At 42.8% G+C, this 11179-nt stretch overlaps 1 protein-coding gene across 1 annotated transcript in view; it reads right to left on the bottom strand.

Moving 5' to 3' along the window:
* Positions 1-11179, bottom strand: part of LOC111954185 (kinase D-interacting substrate of 220 kDa B-like) — a 52505-nt gene that overhangs the window by 35228 nt on the left and 6098 nt on the right. Inside the window, 6 exon segments of the mRNA XM_070435937.1 lie at positions 1471-1635; positions 2073-2250; positions 9893-9991; positions 10112-10210; positions 10547-10645; positions 10740-10937. Of these exon segments, the coding sequence (XP_070292038.1) occupies positions 1471-1635; positions 2073-2250; positions 9893-9991; positions 10112-10210; positions 10547-10645; positions 10740-10937 (838 nt within the window).

Below are 11179 nucleotides of genomic sequence, written 5' to 3' on the forward strand. Positions count from 1 at the left end.
AATGAGGGAAGGAGAGCTCTTTGAGTCAGGTGTCTGGCACGAGCTGAACATGCGCGCTCACGTGAGAGCGACCTGCTTTCCATTGCATTTCTGAAGACAAAGGAATTCTCCGGTTCAAACATTATTGAAGATTTATGTTAAAAACATCCTAAAGATTGATTCTATACATCGTTTGACATGTTTCTACGAACTGTAATGGAATTGTTTGACTTTCGTCTGACCTGTGCGTCATGAATGTGGATTACTGGACTGAACGCGCAAACAAAATGAAGGTATTTGGAAATAAATGATGGACTATATCGAACAAAACAAACATTTATTGTGGAACTGCGGTTCCTGGGAGTGCATTCTGATGAAGATCATCAAAGGTAAGTTAATATTTATAATGCTATTTCTGACTTCTGTTGACTCCAAAACATGGCGGATATCTTTATGGCTTATTTGGGCTCTGAGCGCTGTACTCAGATTATAGCATGGTGTGCTTTTCCGTAAAGTTTTTTTTTWWWAATCTGACACAGCGGTTGCATTAAGGAGAAGTTTATCTAAAGTTCCATGTTTAATACTTGTATCTTTTATCAATGTTTATTATGAGTATTTCTGTAAATTGATGTGGCTCTCTGCAAAATCACCGGATGTTTTGAAGGTAAAACATTACTGAACATAACGCGCCAATGTAAACTAAGATTTTTGGATATAAATATGAACTTTATCGAACAAAACATACATATATTGTGTAACATGAAGTCCTATGARTGTCATCTGATGAATATCATCAAAGGTTAGTGATTAATTGTATCTCTATTTATGCTTTTTGTGACTCCTCTCTTTGGCTGGAAAAATGGCTGTGTTTGTCTGTGACTAGGTGCAGACCTAACATAATCGTTTGGTGTGCTTTCTTCGTAAGGTATTTTTGAAAACGGACACTGTGGTGGGATTAACAACAAGTTTATTTTTAAAATGGTGTAAAATACTTGTATGTCTGAGGAATTTTWATTATGAGATTTCTGTTTTGAATTTGGCGCCCTGCACTTTCACTGGCTGTTGTCATATCGATCCCGTTAACGGGATCTCAGCCGTAAGAAGTTAACAAGAAATTTGTGGAGTGGTTGAAAAACAAGTTTTAATGACTCCAACCTAWGTGTATGTAAACTTCCGACTTGAGCTGTACATACAATTCACTAAATCACAATTCCAGTGGGTCAGAAGTTTACATACACATACAACTGTATCTAGTCTGGTAATTGTGTTRGAGAACAKWMTGTTCTCYAACACAAAAACATTTACTCTATTAGGGTGTGATGCCTGGCCTTAACAGCTATCTTATTATTAACATGTATAACATATTTTTAACATATCATTATTTTTATGTTTGACAGTTGAGCTCTGTTCTATTTGAGCAGTATAATAAACGCTCAGACTCTTGTAAAGTAGTGAGTGGAGTCTTGACAAGAGGACTGCCTAGTTCCTTACCCTCCAGTTTCTTGAGCAGGAAAGACTTGCCGCTGCCCCACTGGGCGTACAGGCCCACACAGATGGGTGGCTGCATGGTGGGCTCACTGAGAATGTCAGCCAGGGCACTGCTGTACAGGTCATAACCCAGCATGTCCCCATCAGACTCAGTAGGGGACAGGTGTCCTGGGAGGGACACATAGAAAGATAGGATGAGGTTAGTCAACACAGTTCTAGATGAGAGTACATACAGTGTATAATTTGTGTGTACCAATTTTCTTTGTCAATTTCTGTACATTTTGTACACCCTATCGTCCAGCACAAAGGTTATAGCAGTTAGACTATTAAAGGAAAACCACCCAAAAACAATATTTTGGTATTTGTTTCATTAATCCATTGATTGCATAGTCCCAAAATGTTTTGCTTGTCAGCAATCAAGTTTTATATATCTTGAAAAAGGCATTATTACAGGGATGATTTCTGTATTTTGAAAGTTACATATCTTGAAAACTTTCAATAGTCAAAAATAGACTAAAAAACAAATACCAAAAAGATTGTTTTTGGGTGGAATTTTCCTTTAACTGGCGAAAGTGACTGAGCTGCCGGCGAGTAAGGAAACTTACGGGCTCCAAAGATCTGGGTGAGGATGCTCTTCTGGTGGCTGCAGTCGATGTTGTAGGGGGTCTCGCCGGCCTTGTTGGGCCTGTAGAGCAGGCGGCCATCTTTAGGGTTACGAAGGAGGAGCTCCGCCAGTCTGCGGCTCCGCCCACGGATGGCAATGTGGAGGGGGGTGTCACCTCTCTAGAGAAAGACGGTTGGTATCTTTAATTTAAAGAGCGTTGCTCCCTTTGGTATCAACATAGACTTTGATCTGAAGCCATTCTTGTGATTTTGCTATTCATTGTAAATGTTTGTAGGCCTATGTAGCCAAATTGTATCTATGATCATATGTTATCCATTCATGTTTTTGGTATGTTATTTTTATATCTGAGAATTAACCAATGATATCAGGCCACACCCGGCCATAATTACAGACACCTGTGTGTGTCCTTTGACACTATATAAACTAGTGACCCTCGGTGTTTGTCATTATACCCTGATGAAGACAGCTTGTCTGTCGAAACGTTGGTTATTAGGTTATTAAATTATTGCATCTGAGTTCCTAGAGTGTGTGGCTCTCCTTTTATTTTTCCATGTATCAGATTGTATACCTACTGACTCTTCTGCCTTTAACAGATTACGTATTATTGGATCCCTTGATAAAGATGAGCAAAAAATACCATAAAATAAATAATATAGTATATTATGTTCTCCAAAAAATGTAAATATTTGGTTATTTTAGACTAATACAATTGCTCAGRGAGATTCKGTTTAACAAATAATACAAATACATCTAAAAAAGATAGTGGACCCCTGTTTTCAATACTCTAGCACCCTCCCCTTGCGAGAAAAACGACACTGAGCCTTTTTCGCCAATGTTTCATGAGATTGGCTAAAACGTTGGGACCATTCCTCCAAACAGAATCTTTCCAAATCCTTGATATACTTTGTCTGCTCTTATGGACTACCCTCTTTAATACAAACAAGAGGTTTTCAATGGGGTTCAAGTCCAGTAGCTGAGATGGCCATTGACAAATGTAGATTTTGTGGTCAATTAACCATTTCTTTGTGGATTTTGAAGCTGAATAACATCAAATATCTACCACCATATTTTACTGTAGGTATGAGATAATTTTCTGCATATGCTTCTGTCCAAGTGGCCAAAGAGATGTATTTTCATGTCACCTGACAATAGCACTGCCTGGAGTTTGATAAACAGCATTGGCACTTGGATTGGAACCGGTGCTATGTCTAATGTCATGAAAATAGAGCTCTGGAAAGAAGCTGTATAGACCAATGGTCTAAGATCCCTCCCAATGTGTTCCCCAATCTCATAAAACATTTTAGAAAAATGCTCAGTATCAGTATTGAAACCAGGGGTGCCAATCATTTTTACCCCTCTCTTTTTGTGATAAGTTAAGCAATTGTATTAGTATAAAATAACAATTTCAACAACAAAAATTAGCATGCAATATAGATCAGTATTTGTATTATTTCTTTTATACAGTTTTTTGCTCATCTTCATCAAATGGTGCCAATAATTATGGACCCTGACTGTATATGCCACGTACAATGTATATACAGTATATATAAACTCAGCAAAAAAAGAAACGCCTCTCACTGTCAACTGTGTTTATTTTCAGCAAACTTAACGTGTGTGAATATTTGTATGAACATAACAAGATTCAACAACCGAGACATAAACTGAACAAGTTCCACAGACATGTGACTAACAGAAATGGAATAATGTGTTCCTGAACAAAGGGGGGGTCAAAATCAAAAGTACAGGTCAGATATTCTGGTGTGGCCACCAGCTGCATTAAGTACTGCAGTGCATCTCCTCCTCATGGACTGCACCAGATTTGCCAGTTATTGCTGTGAGATGTTACCCCACTCTCCACCAAGGCACCTGCAAGTTCCTGGACATTCTGGGGGGAATGGCCCTAGCCCTCACCCTCCGATCCAACAGGTCTCAGACGTGCTCAATGGGATTGAGATTCGGGCTCTTCACTGGCCATGGCAGAACACTGACATTCCTGTCTTGCAGGAAATCACGCACAGAACGAGCAGTATGGCTGGTGGAATTGTCATGCTGGAGGGTCATGTCAGGATGAGCCTGCAGGAAGGGTACCACATGAGGGAGGAGGATGTCTTCCTGTAACGCACAGCGTTGAGATAGCTTGTTGTCATTGCAGGCACAGTCCGATGATGCTGTGACACACCGCCCCAGACCATGACGGACTCTCCACCTCCAAACCGATCCCGCTCCAGAGTACAGGCCTCGGTGTAACGCTCATTCCTTCGACGATAAACGCGAATCCGACCATCACCCTGGTGAGACAAACCGCAACTCGTCAGTGAAGAGCACTTTTTGCCAGTCCTGTCTGTCCAGCGACGGTGGGTTTGTGCCCATAGGCGACGTTGTTGCGGTGATGTCTGGTGAGGACCTGCCTTACAATAGGCCTACAAGCCCTCAGTCAGCCTCGCTGAGCACTGATGGAGGGATTGTACGTTCTGGTGTAACTCGGGGAGTTGTTGTTTCCATCCTGTACCTGTCCCGCAGGTGTGATGTTCGGATGTACCGATCCTGTGCAGGTGTTGTTACACGTGGTCTGCCACTGCTAGGATGATCAGCAATGTCCATCCTGTCTCCCTGTAGCGCTGTCTTAGGCGTCTCACAGTACGGACATTGCCATTTATTGCCCTGGCCACATCTACAGTCCTCATGCCTCCTTGCAGCATGCCTAAGGCACGTTCACGCAGATGAGGAGGGACCCTGGGCATCTTTCTTTTGGTGTTTTTCAGAGTCAGTAGAAAGGCCTCTTTAGTGTCCTAAGTTTTCATAACTGTGACCTTAATTGCCTACCATCTGTAAGCTGTTAGTGTCTTAACGACCRTTCCACAGGTGCATGTTCATTAATTGTTTATGGTTCATTGAACAAGCATGGGAAACCGTGTTTAAACCCTTTACAATGAAGATTTGTGAAGTTACTTGGATTTTTCCAAATTATCTTTGAAAGACAAGGTCCTGAAAAAGGGGCGTTTCTTTTTTTGAAGAATTTAGATATATATACAGGGGTGAAAGTAAGGTGGTACGGTCCAGAACGGCRTCCTGGCAAAATAAATAGTGGGGGTACGCCGTGCCGGTAAAACATGAACATACCACAATTAATACAACATGCCCAAAAAACTATAGGCTATAACACCATTATTTAACATTACTGCATGTCAGCCGCATGAAACATTTGCAAATTGACTGGAAACCAGGTGGTATACATTCCAAATTGCACTGTGGTTTGAGGAGAACACTCACATTTTGATGAAGCGGAGATGAGTAGTGAGACGCACGCGGACAAGGTGGACATGAGTGGCTGAGACCGAGGCGCGCGTGGACAACCGTGGATGCATCAATTCAGTTTTGTAACTGATGTCTCTTTCCATTCAACAAATTGCGGATGCACAGTGCACTGTTGGGGTTTGCATGCTTAAACTATTTTGTGAGTGAAAGAATGTGCGCAGGAAGCCAACAGGAGCACCTTTGAACCTCTTAAGGATCAGACCCTTTAAAAAAAAAATTGCCTAAAATGACATACCCAAATCTAACTACATGTAGCTCAGGACCTGAAGCAAGGATATGCATATTCTTGATAAAATTTGAAATGAAACAATTCCAATAAGCTTGTGGAAATGTGAAATTAATGTAGGAGAATATAAAACATTAGATCTGGTAAAAGATAATACAAAGAAGAAAAGAAAAACAATTTTGATTTTGGCCACTAGATGGCAACAGTGTATGTGCAAAGTTTTAGACTGATCCAATAAACCATTGCATATCTGTTCAAAATGTTGTATCAAGACTGCCTAAATGTGCCTAATTGGTTTATTAATACATTTTCAATTTCATAATTGTGCACACTCCTCAAACAATAGCATGGTATTCTTTCACTGTAATAGCTACTGTAAATTGGACAGTGCAATTAGATTAACAAGAATTTAAGCTTTCTGCCCATATCAGATATGTCTATGTCCTGGGAAAAAATGTTTGTTACTTACAACCTCATGCTAATCACATTAGCCTACGTTAGCTCAACCATCCTGCGGGGGGTACACCGATCCCGTAGAGGTTTTAAGTGATTGTTTGATAATCAGATGAAAACATCATGACTACTTGTGTTTATGCCACATTAAAAGGCATAGGTGGCGTGTCCATGAAGCTAGAGGAAGCTAAGCTTTCCCTCAAGTAAATTGAATTAAATTGCCAAAATGATACAGCCTAATTAGCCTAATCCTGTCTATACAGAAATAAATACAATCATTTAAAATAGGCTACTACACGAGAAAGCATGATTTGGCTACAGAGGATCATTAGCTAAAAAAAGAAAAAGACAAGTGGATAGTTTTAAACAGCATAGCCCGCAATTTGGGCAGCGCGCGCTGCAAATACCAAATAGATGTTTGTTGAGTTGCGACTGTCAGTGAAAAGCAGAGAGACCCAGCCAGGCATATCTCAATATTTAAAAATATAAATTGCGGAAAAACTGTTTGGAAAGCAAATCGCTATTGATAACAATGAAAATAATCCAATCTGTCTTTTAGTTATCAATATTCTTAATCTTAATTTAATTGGCACTAGCGGAGAACATCGGCCATATCCCTGGTGAGTGTGCATATTCACTGTCTTTATCATTTAGTCATTGCTACTTCGTTTGTTTTTGGACAATCATTTCCTCCTCCGGGTTAGATGGACGCCATATTGTATTTGCATCTCCCCTTTTCGTAGGCCSATTATATGCATCAGACAACATTGTTTTTATTGATCTGTTTGATTGGAGTCCACCTGTGGTAAATTCAATTGATTGGACATGATTTGGAAAGGCACACACCTGTCTATACAAGGTCCCACAGTTGACAGTGCATATTAGAGCAAAAACCAAGCCATGAGACCGAAGGAATTGTCCGTAGCGTTCTGAGACAGGATTGTGTCAAAGCACAGATCTAGGTCTGCAGCATTGAAGGTCCTCAAGAACACAGGGGCCTCCATCATTCTTAAATGGAAGAAGTTTGGAACCACCAAGACTCTTCCTAGAGCTGGCCGCCCGGCCAAACTGAGCAATCGGGGGATAAGGGCATTGGTCAGGGAGGTGACAAAGAACCCGATGGTCCCTCTGACAGAGCTCCAGAGTACCTCTGTGGAGATGGGAGAACCTTCCAGAAGGACAACCATCTCTGCAGCACTCCACCAATCAGGCCTTTATGGGAGAGTGGCCAGACAGAAGCCACTCCTGAGTAAAAGGCACATGATAGCTCGCTTGGAGTATGCCAAAAGGCACCTAAAGGATTCTCCGACCATGAGAAACAAGATTCTCTGGTCTTATGAAACTAAGATTGAACTCTTTGGCCTGAATGCCAAGCGTCACATCTGGAGGAAACCTGGCACCATTCCTACGTTGAAGCTTGGTGGTGGTGGCAGCATCATGCTGTGGGGATGTTTTTCAGCAGCAGGGACTGGGAGTCAGGATCGAGGGAAAGATGAACAGAGCAAAGTACAGAGCGATCCTTGATGAAAACCTGCTCCAGAGCGCTCAGGACTTCAGACGAAGGTTCACCTTCTAACWGGACAACGACCCTAAGCACACAGCCAAGACAACGCAGGAATGGCTGAGCCTGGACTTGAAAAATATCGAACATCTCTGGAAAGACCTGAAAATAGCTGTGCAGTGACACTCCCCATCCAACCTGACAGAGCTTGAGAGGATCTGCATAGAAAATTGGGAGACACTCCCCAAATACAGGTGTGCCAAGCTTGTAGCGTCATWCCCAAGAAGACTTGAGGCTGCCAAAGGTGCTTCAACAAAGTACTGAGTAAAGGGTCTGAATATTTATCTAGATGTGATATTTCTAAAAGCTGTGTTCGAATACACATACTAACATACTGTATAATACATACTTAATGAGTATTTACTACATACTATTAGTTAAACGAACATTATCCTTCCAGTTGAGCGTACTAGCGCTTCACCTGTCTACCGGAAGTTGATAATGTTGCTATGCAACCTCTCGCTAGCTTTTCAGCATAACCAATTACTAGCTAGACATTTTACGACTTCGGGTGTGTTTGTAAACTTAATCTGGAGGGCCAGAGAGCGCTCAGTGTGCTCTGGGTGTTTGTAAATTCAGAGCGTTGTCAGATTGTCCGTTCGTAAATTTAGAGTGTACACCGGACACTCTGGCCGAGGTGTAGGGCCTTTCTCTCATGTTTCTCTCATCTCTGTCAGGTGAGGGCATCCGGTGTGTCTTTTAGAGTAGTGGTGTCCTGCATTCTCGGCTTCATTACAGTAGTTGCATGTTCAATAATTTGAGAGGATAGGCTTGCTATTGTCACATGTTTTTTAAGCTCTTAAAATGTCAGTTCCTTCCATGCATAGTATTTTCTGTTGGTCACTTCATTTTACTGTTTGGAATTAATTTAACCATTTGTTAACCAGTTAATGGGTGTTGGTTAGTCGGCAACAAAATTGACAAACATTTTGATCACTAGTGGTGAAACAATGTATTTTACACCTTTTTTCAATCTTGGCTCATCGCTGCAACTCCCCAACGGGCTGGAGAGAGGCGAAGGTGGAGTCATGGGTCCTCTGAAACATGGCCCGCCTAACCGTGCTAACCGTGCACCCGCCAGCTTAACCCGGAAGCCAGCTGCACCAATGTGTCGGAGGAAACACCGTTCAACTGGCATCCGGGGTCAGCCCGCAGGCACCCGGGGTCAGCCCGCAGGCACCCGGGGTCAGCCCGCAGGCACCCGGGGTCAGCCCGCAGGCACCCGGGGTCAGACCGCAGGCACCCGGGGTCAGACCGCAGGCACCCGGGGTCAGACCGCAGGCACGGCCGCCACAAGGAGACACTAGAGCGCGATAAGCCAAGTAAAGCCCAACCGGCCAAACCCTCCCCTAAACCGGACAACGCTGGGCCAATTGTGCGTTGTCCTATGGGACTCCCGACCACAGCCGGTTGTGGCACAGCCCGGCATATGAGCCCGGGACCGTAGTAACACCTCTAGCACTGCATGCAATGCGCCACTCGGGAGGCCCGTGGTGAACCATTCTTGATACACACTGGAAACGGTTGAGATGAAAAACTCAGCAGTGTTGCAGTTCTTGACAAACTCAAACCGGTGCGCCTGGCACCTCCTACCATACCCCGTTCAAAGGCACTAAAATCTGTCACCCTCTAAATGAAAAACATATACAATCCTTGTCTCAATTATCTCAAGGATTAAAAATCCTTCTTTAACCGGGCTCCTTCMCTTCATCTACACTGATTGACATCAATTAGGGATCATAGACTGACCAGGTGGAAACTATGTCATGGAAAGAGCATGTTTTGTACACTCCGTGAAAATATTTAAGCAATAAGGCCACAGGAGGTGTGGTATATGGCCAATATACCAAGGCTARGGGCTGTTCTTATGCATGAAGCAACATGGAGTGTATATTGTCCATATATCACAAACCCCCAAGGTGACTTATTGCTATTATAAACGGGCTACCAACGTAATTAGAGCAGTAAAAATAAATGTTTTGTCACACCCGTGATATACCACAGCTGTCAGCCAATCAGCATTCAGGGCTCAAACCACCCAGTTTATAATGTTAAGTAACCAAGCCGAGCTGTACTAGACTGGCCTGGTTACGCGTCCACCATAGTTTCTGGAACCGTGCTGGAAAGGACGATGTGGATAGAAAATACCCAAGCCAGTACAGTATGTCAGCCAATCAGCATTCAGGGCTCGAACCACCCAGTTTATAAAATGCTTTAAATGGGTATAGACATAAAAGAGGTATACCTTGTCCACAGCAGACACCTTGGCTCCTTTGTCCAGCAGAAGCTCCACTATGTCAATGTTCCTCATCTTAGTAGCTTTGATCAGAGGGCTCTCTAAATCCTAACACCAGGACACATAAAAACAGGTGAGAAAGCCGTTTAAATAGAATAGGTGACTTTGTGTGTGCGTCTGGTGATAGTTGAGATATGGTTAGATTTACTGTAAGGTGTTTTCTCTCACCTTGGTGCAGGTCTCTGTGTCGGGGTTGCACTGGAGGATATCTCTCACCATGGTGGCGTTGCCTTTCTCCACAGCCCAGTACAGGGCTGTCTTGTTGTCCTGCAGAAGGTGAGGTGGATTGCATTTACTGTCATCAATAATGTAGTATTGAATGTCTGTGTCCCTATCCCCTATATAGTGCACTCATTTTCATCAGAGAACTATGGGCCCTGGTCAAAAGTGKTGCACTATACACGCAGTAGAGTGACATTTGGGACACAAGTTATGGGTCTCTGTAGCTCAGTTGGTAGAGCATGATGCTYGCAATGCCAGGATAGTGGGTTCAATTAAATGTGTGCATGCATGACTGTAAATCACTTAGGATAAAAGCATCTGTTAAATGGCATACATACACACATATATTATATATAAGTAGTCAGGCGTCAGACTCCCTACCTGTCCTCTGATGTCTATGTCAGCATATTTGTGCAGCAGAGCCCTCACTATCTCCACATGTCCTCCTCTCACTGCTCCGATAAGCACYGTGTCTCCACTCTGTACAACACAGGTCAGCACACAGTTTACAYTACATCCACATCTCAATACAGCACTTATAATCCACAATCTGTGTGTGCGCTCCCTTGCCCACCCTGTCTGGTATGTTGACGTAGGTGCCAGCATCCAGCAAGTCCTGTACTATCTCAGTATAGCCCTCCTTGGCAGCGATCATCAGGGCTGTGTTGCCGTCCTTGTCTGTCATGTTGACGTTAGGGTTCCTCTTGAGAAGCTCCTTCACCACCTCAGGGAAACCTCCCTTCACTGCCACGATCAGAGCTGTCATCGAGTTCTACAAGGGGGAGGGAGAAGATTGGAGGAAGATGTAGAGAAACAGAAGTTCAGAGCCTTTCTCTATGACTTTAGACTGGTGATATCAGAGTGAGAGGTGTAGACTGCAGAACAACAATGTTCATTAACATTTATTTTCATTAGAATGTCTGTGCATTAGAATGTATGTTCATTAGAATGTCTGTTCATTAGAATGTCTGTTCATTAGAATGTCTGTTCATTAGAATGTCTGTTCATTAGAAT

Source organism: Salvelinus sp. IW2-2015, linkage group LG28 (assembly GCF_002910315.2).
Source record: "Salvelinus sp. IW2-2015 linkage group LG28, ASM291031v2, whole genome shotgun sequence".
Lineage (NCBI taxonomy): Eukaryota > Metazoa > Chordata > Actinopteri > Salmoniformes > Salmonidae > Salvelinus > Salvelinus sp. IW2-2015.